Genomic DNA, 21,865 nt, shown 5'->3' with positions numbered 1-21,865 from the left:
AGATCTATTTTTCAGGTTATTCATTATCTTTTCATTAAAAAAAAAAATCTCTGTGACAATTATATAACTATTGTAATTTGATTCGCTATGCTTTGCTAAATACAACATCCTTCTCCTTCCCTCTCATAACTCTTTACTGTCTTGCCTCACAAATTATGCAAATCTTCATATTTTTTTCACTGTTTTTATTTTAACCGGTATTAATTATTTATATGAGTCCATAACATTATTTTAAGATTCTATAAAGTATATCTGGCCTTAATTTTTACTTGATCTTCTTGACATTTTTTCACATTTTAGATTTTGTTATTACATCTATTTGCCAAAAAAGACTGAATATTTTCCTAGAGGTTTTTGTGTCACAGATGATGGTTTGCTCCTAACTAAACCAACTGGAGTCCCTTCTCAATCACAATACTTAGTACCAGTGACAGACAACTGGCCCAAAGAAGTCCTGGCATTGTGTCTTATCTGAAGATTTGGAGTTAAGCTCCAGAGAGTCAACACTATATAATTATTTAACATAAAATCTACTGTTTAGCAAGGTTTTAAGATTAATAAATAAACCTTCAGGCATAACGAATAAAGTTAAGTATATATAATTCATAAAATAATAACAAATAAAGAGGCTAGGAGACAACTTTCGGATGTGATGGATATATTTATTTAGTGATGGTTTCACCAATATGTACTCAACTCCAAATTCATCAAATCATATACATTGACTATGTATATCTTTCTGTATGTCAATCATACCTAAATAAAGTAGTTTAAAAAGAGGACTATATATTATAAATGCCTGAGCTGTAAAAGCCCCCAGCTATTGACATTCTCTCTCTTTCTAAAAAATTAAAATACAAAGAAAAATAGAATGCTAGAAAACTATTCTGTAATGAGAAAAAAAGAATGAAGTGACTATATAAAAATGATCAAAAAATAAGACAAAAATAACTTCTAACATTGTTTGTTTGTTTTATCAATTTCTTTTTCTGATGCTAAATATCATTTTTTTTTTTTTTTTTGGTTTCGTCGACTTATCTTATTTACCAAGTAATTGCTGATTTCTTACTTGCGCCAGGCAATATTCAAGCTTCAGATAAATTGTTTCTCACGTCATGGATTTTTTTATTTCAATAATAAGGAAGACTCAAAAGGCTGGTAAAGAAACATACACACAAAATAATTGCAGATTGTAGTTAGTGCAATAAGTAAGTAAACAAAAAGATACATCAGGATAACCTGGGGAAATTATCTCAGGCAGGAGTTAAGGGAAAGCCTTTGTGAGAGGATGACATTTGAATGAAACCTAAAGCATGAGAAGGAACCCATTATTTAATAAAATATAGGAAGAACATTCAAGGATTCCAGGCAGGAATACTGTTCTGGGGCAAGAAAAAACTTACTTTCTTGTTGTTCGTTTGTTTTTGAGGGGGAACTTAACAGAGGCCATTGTGACTGGATACTAATGAGGAGGTAGAGAATTAATATAATCAGGTAATATAGGTCACAGTATGTATTTGAGTTGTATTCTGAGTGAATTGTAAGCCATTAAGAAGTTTAAGGTAATAGATGAATAACATTATAAGCTTTAAGTTTTAAAAAGATGACTCATATGTTTACCATTTATTTCAAGACTTTTTTCAAAATTTGTTACAAAAATTCTTGTTATGTTTCTCAATCTGCATCTTTTTCTACAAAGGGATTACAATACTCTGATTTGAGATCCTAGCTTTCCTCTTATTCCTAAACGCTACACTTCAGAATATTGCTTCTGCCTCCCCCTGCCTTTTTCTTATATAGCATTCTCTGTGTTTACAATTTTTAATATTTTCTCTGCAGCTTTCATTGTCTCCATTTGCTCCTTCAGAAACATATTATCTATCAGCCAACATGAATGTTTTCAGATTATATCAACTCCTCTATTTTTGCTGAAATGTAGTATGTTCCTGATTATATACTTTATTTTAAATTACAATAATAAATTTCAAGTGCACATTTTAAATCATAAACATCATATTCATTTTCAATTTTTCTCTGTCAAGCACCATATTGTATTATTTGCCAATTTCCATAAATACTTTTCTCTTCTAAGCATTTCTCTGTATTTCTTAGGTCAAGCTTTCATTAACATTGTCATCACTATTGTAATCTTCTTGGTCTCTGTGTAAAGTTTCTCTCAGATTAGAACGGTAGGCAAATGGCAGTCATTAAAGATTTTTGAGTAATTAAGATATGTAATCTAAATTATTTTTTAGGATAATTAACGTATGCTTTAGCCTCATTTTCAGTGCATTTCTCAATCAGGTCTATGTCATTTTTATAGTCACAATACCCTCTGCCAGGCATGCACTGAACATAAATTTTCACCTTCGGCCTTCTGTGTCCTTGGTTTCCTTGACTCATCCTATTATTTATTTATTTACCCAGTATTTACTGATTTCCTACTTGTGCCAGGCAATGCTCAAGCTTCAGATAAATTCTTTATTTCTCATGTCATGGATTCTCATATCGATTCTTCTGAGATTACTACATTTTATGTGAGTGAGAGGTGGCATGTTATCTGAAAGAAATCTGACCACCATAGGTAGCTACGGTTCCATGCAATCAGAAAATGGAATTGACTGTAGCGACAAATGAGGCCAACAATCCTGGATTTTGGTGGATTTAAAAATGTCACTCCTGATCATACACTGGGCATTTTTAACCTTCTTATAAATACTAGTAAATAACTGGGATGGTAAAAAGTTAGGTAAGTTGTACCTATTAATACTGATGTTTTATAGCTAATGAGTAATAACAAAGTCTTTAAAGTAGTGTATGTAAAAAAAATTTATATGTACTTAGAATTATTTTATTGCTAAATTGTGAGGTTAAGCATAAAAAAGTAAATTGACTTTTGGTTATTTATTTATTAATAAATAACCAAAAACATACAATGAAGAAAGAAACTCCTCTTAAATAAATGGTACTGGGAAAATTGGAAAGTCACATGTAAAAGAAGAAACTAGATTACTATCACCATATGCTAAAATTAACTCAAAATAAATCAAAGACCTGACTATGAGACCTAAAACAATAAAGTGCACAGAAGAAAATATAGGCACTAAAATCATGAATCTTAGATTTAGAGAGGATTTTATTAATTTGACCTCCAAAATAAGGGAGGTAAAAGCAAAAATAAATGAATGGGACTATATCAAACTAAAAAGTCTGCACAGCAAAAGAAACCAACAAAACGAAGAGGCAAACAACCGAATGGTTTATTCTTGAACATCCTATTTTAGTTCAATGGACTTAAGGGCAACCCTGCAAGTGACTCTTTCTTTCTGGGTTTTATTTTCTCTTTGAGAATGGTATAGAGGTTGTATCCTATCAAACCAGCAATCGACAGGTCTACAGTTTCTTAGTCTTGCTCCTGTTTATGCAGTGTCTTTCCTCAAACAGAAGAATTTCTTTTTGAGATTCAGCTGAGTGTGGCAGATTTATTTTACTATCAGGTAGATGATGTATCATAGGCATTATTATTACATTGATTATATAATTTGCATGTATATATATATGTGTGTGTGTACCTGTATGTTCTCGAATTTAATGGAAAATTTTCTTGAGAAAATCTGTGATGTATCATTATATTCTCAAAAAAAATCATTTGGAGTTTCGGTAGTATTGTACTCAGTTTTCTTTCACATGTTATCCTGTGAAACAGGCAGTTTTAATTTTAGATAATATTGTCAAAATAAAATTGTGATAAAAATAATCCATTCTTTCTGTAGTGATATAATTTATTTAAGTACATAAGACATAATGATACCAGTTTTAATTTGGAAACATAAATAGCTGGATCATATTTAACACCCTATGTTCACCGAACAAATTATAAATCTTGGAAACAAACTTTTAAGTATTTTATTACTTGATTAGATATAAGGTTTAAGGTTTAGTATCTTCTAAAATGAAAATGAGGAATAGTTGGCATCTTTTAAAGGCCATTAAAGAAAAATAAGATAAATATTTTCTACCCACCTCTAATGGAGAATATGCTTCAGATTCTTAGTGAGTATCTCATGTGGCTGTAGCAGTGAGAGTTTATGGAGCTCCATAAACCTTGGAGACCCTAACTCTGAAGCACAGGTGATTCTAGTATCCCCTAATTGCCTTTACATCCTTGGGGACATGTCACCCAGGATTGGCTCCCTAACTAGATCTCCCTCTAGGAGGTCAACCAGACAGTCCTTAGTCTTCTTTGTGACTGTCAGGATCTATGTAATTGAAGTTATTCATCTGTTGTTTTCATTTTTGAATTTTATCAGCACACAATGATATGTCAGTAAATTTAGTATCCTTCTTGAAAAAGAAAAACTACTTGAAAAAGAGTCACAATGCATAGTCTTTTTTCCTCAGTGTTTTATTTTTTACTTCAAATTATTATGCATATATGTAAAACATTTATCCCACAACACATATTGAGGATGAGAAAGAATCCTTATCATTTATTTTTGAAATAAAAAAGAATATGATCATGTTATAAGCATGAGGTTATTTATTACAGCAATTTTTTAATATCAAGTGACACTTTACTGCTCATCCTAGATTGTAGTATAACAATATTTTATTTGTTTATTATGTTTTATTAAAATTATTGGGGTGACATTGGTCAATAAAGTAATGCAGGTTTCAAGTGTACAGTTTAATAACATGTTATATGCATATTGCATTGAATGTTCACCACCCAAAGTTAAATTTCCTTCCATCATTATGCATTTGACCCCCTTAACCCTTAACTACCTCCTCCCCAACCCCCTTTTTTCTGAACACCACTGAATTTTCTGTGTTCATGAGTCTCTGTCTTGTTTGTTTGTTGCTTTCACACAGGAGTGAAATCATATGGTTCTCAATTTTTTCTGCATGATTTATTTTATTTAGCATGGTAATCTCAAGACGCATCTGGTTGTCGCAAATGACAGTATTTCACATTTTCTTATGGCTCAGTAATATTCCATTGTATGTAGGTACCACATCTTTATCCAATCATCCTTTGAAGGGCACTTCAGTTATTTCCACACATTTTTTTATATTGACAAAAGAAATAAAAACATAAACAACCAAATGTCCATCAAAGGATGGCCAAATACAAGTGATTGATCTATATCCCACAATCGTATACTAATATTAAAAATTAACAAACACAATGATGTTTTTTGACCAAAAAAGATGCTGATGATTAATTCAAGTAAGAAAGTTGTAGGAAACATAATATTATGATTCTTTAAGGCCCTTTTAATATAGATAATACTGGAAAATGCTATTAATATTATTTAACTTGGAGATTATGAGAAGTAATGGAAATAATAGGATTCGAAAAAGAAAAATATATGTGACCAAAAAAGTTTTTGCAATATAATATAAAATGTTGCTCTAGAAAATAGAATTTATTCATAACAATAAACATGCTTAGGGACAGGACCTGAAGCTAACATGGAAAACAAAATCAATCTGATTGGAGAATCAAATTTTGTATTTTCTTTATTCTGTTCACTTTGTTTTATTTCATTTTTTATTTTTAAAAATTAAAAAAATTAAACTTTAAAGTTACAATTGATAAATAAAATTATATATATATTTTAGATATATAACACAATGTTTAGATCTATGCATATATTACAAAATGATTATAATAATCAAGCTAATTAACATATCCATAACCTCACATTGTTCTTTCTTTCTTTCTTTCTTTCTTTCTTTCTTTCTTTCTTTCTTTCTTTCTTTCTTTCTTTCCTTCCTTCCTTCCTTCCTTCCTTCCTTCCTTCCTTCCTTCCTTCCTTCCTTTCTTTCCTTCCTTTCTTAAGAACATTTAAGATCAATTCAACAAAATAGATTCCAGTACATTAAGAAAGAGAAAAAATAAATAAAATGCATGGGTCTGGGATAAAAAAAACTCTTATTCATGTACTGGTTTGATTCCCCACAATTTTTACTTTGAATACAAAGGTAGATTCAAGCAAACATAATTGGGGTAATGTACATATCTTAAACATATGAAAAATGCCCATTCAAGTGGAATATTAATATGTAAGGAATCTGTACATTTGCTGAGTAGGTCCACAAGGTGAATGCAGCGCTGTGTTAGCACAGAGTTCATGCAAAATATTGCCTCTGTGTACACAAGCTCATGAAGATAAATCAGACATGAATGAAAATAAAGGCAACCCTGGGTTGTGTCGGATATCTTTAATCTTGATTATCACTTCTATAAATTTTTCAAAATATTGATGTCATTCCAGTAGATGACCAGTTAACTCATTTATCTTGAGTTTGTCAATCCAAAGTCAGCTCGTTTATCAGAAAGCTATCGTAAACTAAAGTTAACTATAGTGTGTGAACCTGTGAAGGGGAACCCTGGATTAGCCAACATTTTTTTCATGGTTCCTAGTAAAAATATTTTCCCAAATGCCCACTCTATCCTCGAGATTGAAAATATTGACTCAATCCAATTTGAATATTTCATTCTGAGGTGGCATGTTTTATTTCTTTTTTAGCCTAGATTCTTGAAACATTTTGTTCACACTGTTATAATCAATCATACATTTACTCACTTTCTTGCTTCCTGCCTTGCTTACACATTCTTCGTGGTTCAATCTTATTTCTCTTTAATATACAGTGACAGTTATAAAATACACATTATTAATTTTTGTGTTAATTTTACTCCATTTTAAATATTTAAAATTTTCTTTTTAGCTCTAAAAGTCTAAGTTCAACCAACAATCTGGTATGATTGCCTTATTTCTAAATAATACAAGTTCCAATATGACCTTGAAACTAAGTCAAATCTTAAATTATCTGACTACAATATTTATTTATCTAACAAAGTGGAGAAAAGTACAGGGAAATACAAGAGGAAATACTTTATCTAGAAAAAGAAAAAAACTTAATCTGGTAAAACATTTCTACATTTTGATGCTATAATTGAATGAACAGAATATTAAATGAAGACCCACCTTTGCAACGGAATATTAAGTGGGGATTTTGCACCAATTAGTTAAAGTTCTCCTCAGAGCATCTTTTACTTCTTTGTTCCTTAGGCTGTAGATCAATGGATTCAGCATAGGAATCACCAGGGTGTAAAACACAGAGGCCATTTTATCAATATCAAAAGTGTGACTGGATTTGGGTTGTAGGTAAATAAACAATAACGTACCATAGAACACAACCACCACCGTCAGATGGGAGCTGCAGGTGGAGAAGGCTTTGTACCTCCCCTCGGCTGAGTTCATTCTGAGAATGGCCACAAGAATAAACATGTAGGATACAAGAACAATCAAGAGAGAAGAAAGCAAATTACAGCCTGAAAAGATCAAAATGATCAGTTCTAGTTCATGTGTGTCAGAACAGAGCATGGATATCAGAGGGAGACAGTCACAGTAAAAATAACTGATGATGTTAGAGCCACAGAAGGACAATTTAAATAACTTAATTGTAAGAAATAGTGACACAAATGTGCTGTAGAGATAAGGAGTAAGTACCAGTATCCAACGTACTTTCTCTGCCATGATGACCACATAGAGAAGAGGTTTGCAAATGGCTACATAGCGATCATAAGCCATTGCTGATAGAATAAACAGTTCAGCGATGATGAAAATCTCAAACAATGCTAGCTGGGTGGCACACCAATTGTAGGAAATTGTATTTTTGTGAACCACAAAGTTTGCCATCATTTTTGGGCCAATCACAGTGGAGTAACCAAGATCAGTAATTGACAAATGTCTAAGAAAAAAGTACATGGGAGTATGTAGTTTGATGTCCAAATGGGTCAAGAGAACCATACCCAGATTGCCCATCGCCGTGACCAAGTATATGACCAGAAAGATTCCAAAGAGAGGTTCCTGCAGCCTAGGGTTGTTGGTGACCCCCAAGAGAATAAATTCAGTCACCTTGGTCACTGCAGTATGATTGTGTTTCTCCATGTGATTCTTCTTGGTAACCTGTGTAAGGTATAAAATCAATACTTATTATAATGGAGATAGTATCTTCTAAAAGATTTTAATGCAGGATTTATGAGATATAGAGACATTTTCTTTGTCTTAAAATATAAATAGAGACTCCTGTTTCCATCAAGCCAAAAATACACATTTTAGCGTAAGTTCCTGACAATCAGCTTTTTTGATTCTAATGTGTTTCTGACCTTTGGCTTTCGATTATGGAGACCATTATTTCAATGACATTTATCTGGAATAAATAAATGTATTGTTAGCTACACAATTAGATAAAGACCTAGGTATATCACCTGTGAAGTTTCCTTTCACAAATCCCTGGGTGACCTAAGTAAATAAATGCTTGAATAACCCTGATTTTCCCTTTCTACGTTTTAATTTCTGCTCTTAGATTTTAAACTCGTCAATAAAGAGTAAATCTAGGCACCCTGCTCTTGACCGCAGTAAAAGCAAAACCCCAGGTCCACACGTTCTTTTTCTTTCTTTATCTGGAACTTGTGAGGCAAGTACCCTCCAGGACCAGAGTAACAAACCTTATTTTAAAAGTTCTCTAATGGTTGTTGGTAATGAGGAATCATAATAAGAATAACAAGGGCTGGTTCAGTCACAATATTGGTTCTGGTGGGGAAATGTCTAGGGGGCTTGACACAGGGCAGAAGTATGTGCCCTCAGGCACTCTTTGCTGATAGTATCACTGTTGACAGGCTGAAATTGACATAAAATACATTTTCATTGAAACTTTGGCAAAGTTTGCTTTGAAGTGGCTGTTTTGATATATCTCTTAACGACATACTTTTTTGATCCAAAGTCACTTTAAGTATATCAAAAGATCTACCTATTATATTTCATCTTTTTAAAAATTTCAAGTGATTTGTAAACACATATGGACACCTAAACCATAAACCTTACATTATCGACAATTATTATATCTGTTTAAAGTAGCGAGACATAAGAAAACTTCCTAATCTGTTGGTGGAGTGACGAATCAGGCAGTGATTGGAAAAGCCTGACCATTAATATATACTTCAGTACTTATCACTGTAAGTTCAGCTTATTTACCCAATATAAAATCTAATGTCACAATATATTAATTTTAGGATTTTATTATTAATATCTTAGTCCCCTCTTAACACATCTGTTGTTTCTGCGTATTATATCACTTCTAATATCTTCTGATCATACATCCCTCTCTTTCATAAAGAGAACGTTGTGGTTATTTAAAACTCTAAATACAGATGCATGTAAAAAGGCCCAGTAAAAAGAAGAATACAAATGAGTATAAAGCACTGATAGAGAACTTATTGTTGCTAAGGGTGGAAAATTTTCAAATAGCCAACTTTGTTTCTATAATCTGCTTGCTGTTTAATGTTTAACTAGGGTGTAGTTCTAGGAAATATTCTGTGCAAAGATATGCTAATGGCCAGTTTATGCTAATGTTAAGGGTCTAGTTATCCTGTGCAAAGATATGCTAAGTGCCAACCTCTGCTTCTGTAAACCTGCTTGCTCGTTGGAGTGGGTTTTGGGGCTTTTTAAGCAATCCCCTCTGGAGGCTTGGGGCTGATCTCCTCCGATCCTATAGAAAGTCAGTTTTGTGCCAGGCACTTTTATGAGCACTTTACATTTACTTATGTATATTAACTCATATGATCCATACAGTAGCTCTACAAAGTAGATGGTCTTACCATATTCATTTGAAAGTCATGGAAACTGAGACGCAAAGAGTAAAATAATTTAACCAAGTTCACATAATAAATGGTGGAATCAGGATTCAAATAAAGTCATTATGTTTTCAGAATATATTTTATAAATATAATGCTTCCTTTATATTGAGGTCACCCTGAGTAGATAAGAAATAAAAAGTGGTACAGAAATGACATGTAAATATTAAGACAGACAAAAACTCTTGTTAAAATAGATGATTATAGCAGTAAGTCAGTCCACTGGAAAACTCAGATGGTCTAAATCTACTCCACAGTGTGTCAGATCTGTCCTGAACATTAATTCTATTAATGACAGAAATGTATATTGCAAGGGAAAAAGAAACAATTTTGCAGAGCATAATGCCCTTCAAGATCTTTGATAATAATCTAGTTTAAGCTGTATGCCCTGAGAAATTTTCAAACCAGTGTTTTCTACTTACCTTAGGGGAGAATCTGCTTTGACTTCCTACTGTTTTAATTCTCATTGGTTGTTGGAGAATGTATTTAAGTGTTTTTCTACCCACTGAGATTCATTTTGTTAGTTTTAGTCTGATTCAAGAATTTAAAAATTGCATGTAATTACCTGAGGGAGATTGCCCTCGATTTCTGTTTATTCTTGAAATGCCTCATTAGGGAAAGTCAAAAATATTTCGTGCGTAGGTCTAACTGAGTAAATAAATTAGGCAAAATCATTAAACACTGGAAATCATAAGTATGCCTTTGTCAGCATCTCAGTTACACTATATCCTGCACATATTAGGTATGTTACACACACACACACACACACACACACACACACACAATGTGTGAGTAAATAAAATTGACTTCTTAAAAAAAGATTATGCAACATTTGATAATATAACATCCTTTAACCAAGGGTATTTTTGCTGGATATCTAATCATAGGTTAACATAAGGTAATGTTTTATGACTTGTATCTGCCAATAAATCAGTGGTAAATTTTTTCTTCATCTGTTCATATAGTATTTTTCAACTCTGATTTCTCTTTATCATTGGTTTTCAGAAATTTAATTGTGATATGCTTTGGTGTAATTTCTTTTCTGTTTATTTTGCTTAGAATTAACTTTTTATATCTTCAAAATTACAGATTTAAAAAAAAAATAAATTGGGAAAAAAATGTGCCCAACATTACCCCAATGATTTTCCTGCCCTATATAGTATTTGCTTTCAACATAGACTTAACATTTAAATGTACAGTATATAGCTTGTTATTGTTCTACAGATCATTGAAAATACTTTTGTGGTGTTTATTTAGTATTTTAATTTCTCTCTGGCTTCATTTTGGGTAACCTCTATTACGATATGTTTAAGTGTAGTTATTGTTGCTAACACAAGGTTCATGTGTCCAATGTTTAAAAAGGGCCAATATTCAATAGATCAGAATTTGAAATAAGGAAAGGTTTATTGATGAGAAGATGCTGACTGAGAAGATGGGAGCTTTCGATGGTTTCTCAAATCCTTCTTTAGAGTTCCAGCACCCTATCCATAAGGGGCAGGGCAAGAATTAAGATCCAAGGAGGCCCTTGAAATCTCCAAATTTTCTTGTTCATGGTGATCGGAGTCTGTCCTGAGGTTCTTGTAAACCTTTGGTAAACAGTCATTAACACATTTCCCCAACTCTCCAACAAAAGCTTCTTTGGACTAAGGGCTATTTTTGCAAAACGCTCAAGCCTCAAGAATTCTTCTACTCCATTAGCATATCTATAGCAGTAACTATTAACCAAAGGCAGAGGGAGAAAGAGTGAGCATTTCACTCTGCTACATTATCATTTCTTTTTCGGTGTAATCTGCTATTACTCTCATTCAAAAAAAAATTTGTTTCCATACAGTGTTGTATTTTAATCTCTAGAGGTCCTACTTGTTTATTTTTTTAATCTTCCATCTGTCTCCTCCAAAGGTTAATGTTTTCTTTAAATCATTCCATATATTGAACATCCTTTCATACTGGTCTCAGTCTATCAATATCCAATGATGTGGCTGGACTAGTCCTTGTGGTTCTTACTATGATTGCAAAGTTGCCCTTCAGCAAAAACCAACAGGAAACTTTAAAAAGATACAGGTTTCAAGTAATGCATAACATAGCAGACCTGGGATAAAACAGTGAGGTTACAGGTAGAGATCACTCAAGGGCCCTGGGATTCTGTTTTATTGGGCTCTAGGGTGGGGGCCTAAGGTTCTCTGGGCTTACTCTTTATTAGTCAATTTAAAACAGAAGAGTGAAAATTTCAAGCTCGGGAAGAGAAAACAAACAAGTAGCCCAGATGTTCAGTTGTTGAAATCAACCAAGATGTCCAAAATAAAAGAGCCTCCATGGGAAAGGAAGCCTGGCTCTTTAAAAGGTCTAGTGGTGACTAGCAATGTGCTTATTCAACATAGCAGTCTTTGAAGGATGCCTCTTTGGAATGGATGCCTTGTTAATCAAAACTTAATTCAGGAACTCGCAATAAAAAAGAAAAAAAACACAAATGGCAGGACTTACACTACAAGCATATTTATAAAATGTTTTAAAGGCTTTTGGCCAATAATTGTATCATTACTCTTATTTCATGGTTTATGTTAATTATCTCCTGGGTGGAGATAATTAACATATATGTGTGTGTGTGTGTGTATACATACACACACACACACACATATATATACACATATATATATGTCTAGTATTTGTGATTGGATGTAGAATATTATGAATTTTATGTTAATGAGTGCTATACCTTTTTTTTCTGTCTCCCTAAAAGAGTCCTAAATGTTTTAAACAAAAATCATATGGCTCTTTTTGAAGCTTATTTTCAAACTATATGAGTAAGAACAGCAGAAGTCTAAAGTGGGTTTTATCTCTACTGGATGCGTCAGTGTTGAAAGAGGACTCTATTCCCTAGATCTGGGACTCTAATGTCTTCCTGCCCTGTGTGATCTCTGGAATTGTTCAGCTTACAATTCCCTGATTATTCTTGTCACAGTCTTATGGACTTTCACTGTCGGCATTCCCAAGTTAGAGTTCAACCACAAACTCAAGAATATCTTGTAATGGAGGAAAATGTGAGCAACAAGAAAAAGAGAGGATGTATGGGAAACAAACGGCAACATGCTAGAAGTAGGTCTTCATTATCTGTGCTTACTGTACATGGAGTAAATTATTCAGAGGCAGATATTTGCAGAATAGATTTTAAAAAATTATGATCGAAGTAAATGCTGTCTGCAAGAGGCTCACTTTGTTTATACTGTTATTTGACATTCAGAAAATAGAATAAAAACAAGATGAAAGATAGATATCTACCCTAAAAGAATAATAATAAAATAACAAAAACAAACACATAGTTTATTGAGTTAGAATTTAATAAGTATTTCAGCTGGAAGAAATGTCAGATTCTATAGGATTATTAAAAGAAATAGTGATTCAAAAACAAGAAATGTTAAGGAAGAAGTGTTGTTTAATTGGGATCTAAAATATGAAGATTAATTTGGTTAAATATAAGGGAAACAGTCTATTTATTTGTGCATTATGATTATTCTTTGCTCTGAAGTCAAAAAGAATGTAATTATATGTATTAGAAATGTTAAGTGACATTTAGGTTATTAGAATAATATTCTATGTTGAATATTAAATACAAAGTTTGCATTGATTCTTAAAGACCCTGTGGAAGGCATTTTTTACCTCTTTATTCCTTAAGCTGTAGATCAAGGGATTAAGCATGGGAATCACCAAAGTGTAAAACACAGAGGCCATTTTATCAGTATCAAAGGAGTGAGTGGATTTGGGTTGTGTATACATAAATAGCAGAGACCCATAGAACACAACTACCACCGTCAGGTGAGAACCACATGTGGAGAAAGCTTTTTTCCTCCCCTCTGTAGAATACATTCGAAATATAGCTATCAGAATCAAGATGTATGATATTAAAACTACCAACAGGGAAGAGAGCAAATTCAGTGCTGAAAATAATATGATCAACAATGCTATTTCTTGTGCGTTTGAGCAGAGCAAAAGTAACAAGGGAACATCATCACAATAGAAATGATTTATGACTTTAGAGCCGCAAAAGGTCAAGGTAAAAATCTTAATAGTGAACAGTAGAGCCTGAAAGATACCATAGAGATATGGAATGCCCACTAGCATGCGACAACGTCTCTGGGACATAATAACATTGTAGAGCAAAGGGTTACAGATGGCTGAATAACGATCATAGGCCATGGCTGACAAGATGAAAAATTCACTGATAATAAACATAAGGAAAAAAGCCAATTGTGTGGCACATGCATAATACGAAATAGTATTTTGATCCTCAATGAAATTTACCAGCATTTTAGGACAAATGACGGTAGAATTACCGAGATCAATGAAAGCCAGGTGTTTGATAAAAAAATACATAGGTGTGTGTAGGCGGGAGTCCACCTGGGTCAAGATGATCATGCCCAGGTTGCCCACCACTGTGACTGTATAGATGATGAGGAAGACCGCAAAAAGCAGACCCTGCAGCTCAGGCTGCCGCGTGACTCCCATCAGAATAAACTCAGTCAGTGATGTCAGATTTTGTTGGCCCATTTAGTCCAGTTATCTCCTCTGGAAAGAACAAAGGATTTTTATTAGCTTTCGTAAAATGTCATCTAAACAAATTACAATCTTTGTAGACAGATTGACATTTTTTTTTCATAATAGGGCATAGAAAATAATTCCCACATCTGATTTTATTTTTTATTTATTTTTATTTAAATTTATTTTTATTTTTTTGGTGAGGCAACCCTTGGTTTACCTCATAGACTGCAAAGACCTTGTCAGTTTATAATCTGTTTTATTTATTTATTTATGTTTTTAATTTTTTACACCTACAGCACCTGGTCTTCTTAAGTGGTCTCCCATCTAAGTACTAAACAGGCCCAACCCTGCTTAGTTTCCAAGATTAGACCAGATCAGCCTTGTTCAGGGTAACATGGCCATAGACTCACATCTGATTTTAAAATTCAGGTAAGTAATAGTATCTTCTATTTCCCAAGAAGAGAGATCCATAGGAAACACATGCATTCTTACAGCAGGTTAAACTCTAACCAGAGTCAGCAGTGTTTGGAACATATCTATTGATATTTTAAAAAACCCATATAAGTATTAATACAGAAATATTGGACTTCATTTCATCTACACGATGGCATCTCGGTTTTTCTTTAATACACTTACATTTTTATCTGAGAATTCTTGTGGAATTTTGATTTTCTAAAAGAGAGAGACAGAGATAATATGAAGTTAATCAAGTTTCACACGTTGGATCTCTCATTGTCACTGTTATAGTCCTAGGTGGGGCCTTAGCAATACAATTGCAAAGTGAAATATCTTAGTAAAAGTTGTAAATGTAAAATATTTTAACATCAGTCAACTAAATTCACTTCATCTTTTTATTTTGACTTCTACTCCATCCCACTTCAAACTAATAGCATAGTGCATTGACATGTCTGCAGATATCTGTGGGACCTAGCAAAGGAGAGATTGTGTTAAAAATATTTCATTTGACATTTAATGGGTGTTTTAATAAGGTTCAAATTTATTATTGAATAATGCTATCTATTCTGACATTGAAATGGTTTCTAAGAACACTCTTACCACCCAATACACTGAGATGTGTCTGGGATTTTACTATACAAATATTATACTCTTAATTTTATGATATTTATGACATTTTTTACAGCTGAAATTAATTTTTCCCCATTTTAAATACTCACATTTATACTTTAATTTGCATGGCTTACTCTTTTCTTCTTTTAAAAAGAAAATCTTCAAATTAGTATAAGATCTAGATTCATTCCTGCTAAAATGTATGGTTTATATCAATATTCAGAAATTTTGAATATTTAATTTTATAGCCTTTGTTTCCTCTAATATGCTGTTTATATGCATTAATTCTTCCATTATGCATATAATAGGGTATGTAAAATATTTAAATATTTATTTGAGTATTTATTATATCATATTACTGTCAATATGTTTCTCAAATTGTACAATGGAGTATATATAAAGTATAACACGGTGATCGTCAAATCAGTGATAAGTATTTACTTCATTTCATAAAACTTACCTGAGAAGTCAGTAAAACAAAGAGGAACTGCTCTGATTGAAGGTAGTGAAGCTACTTGAACTTAATCCATGATATTCCTTTCCTCTCACATTGAGTTTCTCTTCAGTGAAAACATCGAAACCTGTAAGCATGATTTTCAATTGAAAGAGTAATTGGAGTTCAAAATATCAGCCAGTTAAAAAGTAAGACGGAATTATGTACTGTAATGCGCAACTTTATCCTACGTAACTATCAGGCAGGAACTTCTGGGTGCCCACCACAAGGTCCAGACCCTTGGTCTGGAGCAGCTGAGTCTGGAACTACCCTACAGCTGGTGGCAATTCTAGGAATACATAATTTTTTTGTTGTCAGTTTAGTAAGTTTGATCCAAGGAATTCCACACGGGAGGGGCAGAAGAGGGCAATACTGGATATTGTGGAGCCATGTCTATTCGAATTTCCTAGAAGTTGTCTCCTGTTTCTCCAATGATCCCACTCTGTTTTCAGATCTCTCTTCTTTCACAAATAAAAAGCAAGTGTTGTAGAGTCTGCCTCCATGGGTTTTCCAGCAGAATACAAAAGGCACTGGATTAAGCAAAGGAATTCAGAATTCTGGTACCAGTCCTACCACACCAAAGTCTTTAGTACTTTGCTAAGAATTATTCTAGTGTTTGTTGAGTTTATCTCCATTTTCAATGTCAGTGAGTACCTCCCTCTGAAGATGTATGGATGTTTTTTTTACCCTGCTCATTCTTTTCTTTTTTTAATTTACGTTTTAATTTTACTGTGGTAAGAATACTTAACATGAGTACTACCTCGTTAAAGACTTTTAAGTGTACAATACTGTCAGTTTATAAAACCTATTCTGAAAAACAAACTGAGTAGTAACCAGCAGCTAGGGAAAGACAGAAAATAACCAAAAAACTTACAAGTTCATCATGAGAGCTTATCTTTATATGTAGAGTATATATATCCTTATATTAAAATTATCTATAGTTTGTAAAATATTGCATGGGCAACACATTTGTTAAAACCCTTTTTAAAAAAATGATATTAAAATCACATTGAATACATTTATAAGAAATAATATTTACCAAATGTTACATAACATATACTAAAATTATTTGTTGTTTATCTGAAGTGCAGATAAAACTGAGCATCCTATATCTGAAAATCCTTATTTTAAGAGATCATATTTCGAAACACTGCTTCCTCTTCACTTGCAATATCCAAATGCCACCATCAAATCTCACAAATTGAATGGATCTATAACTCTAGTCAATTCATAGGATTTAACACCCTGAAAATACCATTTTACTTCAGGGAACCCTGCCTTACAAAGGAGACAATGAATTTTTGTATTGTGGTAGAAAGAATCAGCTCTCAGTGACCATGAGTGTTCATGGTCAGAAGCTTGAAATCATGGGAAACGACCAACATCCAGATGATAATCAAAATCAACAGTTCCCATCCACTCACCTTTAATGAATGATTTGATTTTATTCTCCTAAATTGCTCTTATTTTTTCTGTAAGTAGGGAGAATTTATGCTTCTCCTCTCTCTTTGAGTTGCTCCCTGAGAAAGTATCATGTATAATTCATTCAGATGATGATGCCCAAATCATCTAAGGAATTGGTAAAAATTACCCTGTAGTGCCTGCTAATCACCCAGGAGAAAATGTGAGAGATAGTTCAAGGAAAGAAACAAAACAACATAAATGTGGCCTGAACAGTTCAGAGACCTTCATGATGTAATGGCACTCGCTCACAGAGTCAATGACTAAAGTAACTATGGAGAATATTTCAACATCAGTTTTATCCCAGTAAACCTGGAACAGTTCCTAAAGTCATGATAAAACGATAAGTGACATTATCATCTTCACATAGGATTTTTTTCTTTAAATTTATTTTTGAAATAAAAATATGAAGCAAGCACTGGGTTAAAAATTTATTACTAACTTATGTGAGATAGATATGCTATTCTCAAATTCAGAGGACACCAAGCTCAGATAACATGTAATTTGCCACATGATTGAAAACTAGATTTGAAATTGCCTCATCTTTAAATAAGTGGTATATATGCCTTGTCCTTTCCTATGACAAACCTGTAACAATTATTGTAATGCAATGCGTTACTGCAATGATGGCCTTAGCTGTAGTGTTTCCTGAGCTGAGAGTCCATCATTATTGGATACTAATGCTCAGTACAACCTCATTGAGAGTAAAATTTAATAGAAGAGAATCCATTCCATCTCTCATAAATGTTATGCATACTCTCCTCCTCTACAACTTCCACATGTATAAGAATTGAGGGAAATCTAGCTTGTAGTTAAAGATGGATCTAAATAGTAGAAACATCCAGCTCCTTAGCAATATATCCTCAGGTTTCTATGGTTATCTAGTTGCCTTTCTAGACTTTCTGGTAATTAAAGGTCAGTTGCTTCCTGTTGTTTTCTGTAAGATATTTTTAAAAAAACTTTGTTAGTACCCGGCTTCTATATTTCTTCCTTGAAATAGTTATGACCTAGTTCCTCTAGCAAGAGTGGGCTACATTTGTTTTTTCAATCCAAGACTCAACTTCTATTTGATTAGTTAATGTTTTTCACAGGTATTCATTCATTCATTCATTCATTCATACATGCATTGTTCTTGATCACTTGCTTAGACCATTGCTAGTAAATTAGCCTATAACCTTGATCTTTTTGTTAGTGGACTTGTCCATTTTCCTTTTCATTTCTTTTATTCATTTGACTTTTATTTTAAAAAATTTAAAATATATTTATTGCTTTTCAGACTCTTGATTTTGGAGATGTTCTTTCTCATTGTGTTTTGTAATTGCATGATTAAGTTTACCTTAACAGGACTTTCTCTGTGACAATCCTAGAAGGTCACGTCTGTCAGCAGTACCTTGGTGCTACCACCTCAAGACTCCGTATGTTAATTTTTCAGCTTGAAGCTTCCTTACTTGTGCAGAGAGCAAAATCCAAAATTCCACTCTACTGAGGAAAGGTTGTGGTTACTGATTCTCAGAGGAAGCTTTTTCTCCTTATGAAATGCAGATCATGGTGGGCAAGTTTATTTATAATGTTTGATAACAAGCAGATTTATTTTGTTAGGATTTTCATGAGAATTACAGCTTTTTAGATACTAGATTTATATTTAGGTTTTCTTGGAATTCTGTGTTGTTCATGGACCTAAAGGCTTAGCACCTTTTTGAACAAATCGAATCTCACTTATATAAATTTATAAAGTTTTGCAAAGATCCCCAGGAGAGTCATTGTATTTGTGTCCATATTTACTTTTGATTTTCTTCTTTTTCTTCCTTTTGAGCATAATAACAAATTTATTTATTTCTGTGTTATATACAATCGTTATAGTATGTTTTACTTTTATATTCAACTTTTTAATGTATTCTTTTAAAAAAATATTTTTTGAGGAAGATAGACTTATACTCTGCCATTTTCTAGAAATGCAAGTCCAACCATGTTTGCCTGTTTGTTTTTGAAATCCCTCTCTTTCCAGTGCCAAGTAATGTCAGCTTGTCCTTGTTCTTTAAGAAGTATCAGTTAGATGAATGAGAATATTATAGCTAAAAGTAATATCTAATAAGAGTAACACATGGCCATTCTACTTGTTAGATAGGACACAGAATTAGATTCTGAGCAGAAGTGTGTGGAGGGGGTGGTAGAATGTCGTGTTCCAACTTTTCAGAAAGAATAGCCATTAGCACACTGGATTCCACTTATGCATTTTTGCCTTATAAAGTGAGGGCTCAGTCCCTATTATATCTTAATGAATTACTATCTAGTTTATGCAAATTTATTAAATCAATATTTCTACTATTTTTTCACCTTTGGCTCTATGATGCTTTCCATTCTTTGTAATATTTTTTTATATTACATATCTTAGAGAAACCAATTCCACTGGGATACTTTGAGAAAGTCCCTCGAGAAACCAGAATGCAATCCAAAGTGTAATTTTGCTGTTGTTGCTTTAGTGTAATCAGTGTCTGAACCACTGGGATTCTAACCTACTTAAAAAAAAATTCATATATATATATATATACAGTCATCTCCTTTTAAATTTATCTTCTTTGAGGAAAGAATTAAAGATGTAAAACCATTGTTTCTTTTTTTATTATGTTTATTTTGTATTGTTTTAGTTGATATATATAATATATATTTAATACATATAATACATGTTACATATGTTATCTGTAATATATATATTTAAACCTGGAGTGATTTTCAGTTATCTACCATGAAAATATTATTTTTAACCTCAGATAAAAACATTAATTGATTTTATTTCTAAGAAGAGAGTAAGATACCATGGAAATGAACATGAGTGTTCTAAGTAAACTGACCTTTTTAACATCTTTGGTAAGTTAAAGTCATTCATTTTAATGTCTTTTTATTTCTTTTAATGTTTTTATATTTAGTATTTATTCCCCAGATAATTGGAAATTTAAAATATGATAGGATCATATCAGTGTTTTAATTCTTAAAGTTCATGTAAGTTAAGTTCATATCTTTTCATATAATTCAGTTTATGGCATTTCCATCAAATATTGGTGCTAAAGTTATTAATTTTATATTTGGACAGTTAATTTAATTTCTAATTTTTCTTAAACATGCTTTCTTTTCCAGATTATAGCTTACAATAAAATTTATATTTCTAAGTAATCTTTTATTAAGAGAAAAATTTCAGTTAATGCTCGAAGAGCAGCGGAAGAAAGAGCAGGTGTAAGATAGATCTATGTACGAAAAATGCAGCTTTGAAATATTCAGGCTTAGTTGTTGAAAGTGTTCTTTTATATTGTCAAATCTGTTGGTAACCTATAAAGAGCATGTGAGATATCATGAAAAAATATAGGTATTTATTTTACTTATCTCACATTTAAAAAGGTCAGTTTGTAAATGATAACTTGAGATATCTGCTTGATTATAAAAATAAACAAATAAATAAAAAAGTGTTTAAGCAGTTCAGAAATGCTCCAAAATAGAAATTATCCAATTTCAATGGTTTTAAAGTTTAATACTGATTACCATGACTTAAAAAATATCACACATTCAATATATATCACTATTCTGTCTAGCTAGCTATATCTCATATAGTGATGCAACTATCTATCTAACTTATTAAATGTTTAATTTATACTCAATGAACACTAAACACTTTATTGGCATCATATCCTTCAATCTTCTCAGCAAGCTTGTAGAAGTACATATAATTATATACTGGATCTAGAAAGTTAAATAACTTGTCTAATGAATAAAGCTATTATTTTCAACAATAAGATTTGGCCCGGGATTAATGGATTCTTATCTTCTCATCATTGTGGCAATTGAAATGTTTTAATTAAAATAAAAATGGTGTAAATTATAGATAAACCCAAATCATCACCATTTTTTCTCATCGTTTCTAAAATAACACTCCAACTTAATAGAGAAGAAGAGAGATAGTTAATTCTGAAACAAATATAAACAGTTTTGGTTATAAAGTGCAGGTATCTAACCATACAATGGAAATTTATTTTTGGAAAGACTTAAATTGTCTAAACTATCTATTATAGGATGAAAAATATAATACTTCTTTATATTTTAGATAATTTTAGGCTCTCTAAAAATATAATTTCCATTTGATGAGTTAATGTATATTATATATATATTAATATATATATATAGTATGAATCAGTGTTTTTCTTAATTTTCTAAAATTATTTGAGATCTCAGAAAAAAACAGGAAGCCTTTATATGACCCATATGTGCAAGATATGGGATTCTGTGTCCTAGCTTTCAGAAGTAATGATCTTTCAGGGCTTTCTCTATCATGATTATGGGGAAGATTGTCCCACAGCAGGAATCCTCGCTACTCTGAATAAGTATCGCACAAGAAACAGGCTTCTGTTTCACGAGTTGTAGAGTTAGCTGTTGGCACCCAATGCCTCCCATAGAAACAGAAGCCAGAATCCTTGGTATTTTAAAATGTCATCTCTGTAGGTACCTGAGCCATCATCTTACTTCATGATGTGGCCACTCTGGTGTCTATAGGAATGCACTTGTCAATTGATTCCATACATAACTCAAAATAAATATAATTTTAGAGACCCTTCTCATTA

General features: G+C 32.3%; 2 protein-coding genes across 2 annotated transcripts; both read right to left on the bottom strand.

The window, feature by feature from the left end:
- Positions 1 to 7,010: 7,010 nt before the first annotated feature.
- LOC107499092 (olfactory receptor 8K1) lies at positions 7,011 to 7,962 on the bottom strand. The gene has a single exon (XM_016122937.2). The coding sequence runs from the start codon at positions 7,959 to 7,961 to the stop codon at positions 7,011 to 7,013; it is 951 nt and encodes a 316-aa protein (XP_015978423.2). The 5' UTR covers position 7,962.
- Positions 7,963 to 13,306: 5,344 nt separating this feature from the next.
- LOC107499086 (olfactory receptor 8K5) lies at positions 13,307 to 14,248 on the bottom strand. The gene has a single exon (XM_016122923.2). It carries the CDS (start codon positions 14,246 to 14,248, stop codon positions 13,307 to 13,309), a length of 942 nt encoding a protein of 313 aa, XP_015978409.2.
- Positions 14,249 to 21,865: the final 7,617 nt, after the last annotated feature.

Source organism: Rousettus aegyptiacus, unplaced genomic scaffold (assembly GCF_014176215.1).
Source record: "Rousettus aegyptiacus isolate mRouAeg1 unplaced genomic scaffold, mRouAeg1.p scaffold_m13_p_5, whole genome shotgun sequence".
In the NCBI taxonomy this organism is placed as follows: Eukaryota; Metazoa; Chordata; class Mammalia; order Chiroptera; family Pteropodidae; genus Rousettus; species Rousettus aegyptiacus.
Note: the sequence above shows the minus strand (reverse complement) of the source record. Positions and strands in the feature narration are given on the sequence as shown.

Excerpts from the sequence above, each read along its gene's own strand:
- LOC107499086 (XM_016122923.2), bottom strand. The coding sequence starts at position 14,248 with ATGGGCCAACAAAATCTGACATCACTGACTGAGTTTATTCTGATGGGA.
- LOC107499092 (XM_016122937.2), bottom strand. The coding sequence starts at position 7,961 with ATGGAGAAACACAATCATACTGCAGTGACCAAGGTGACTGAATTTATT.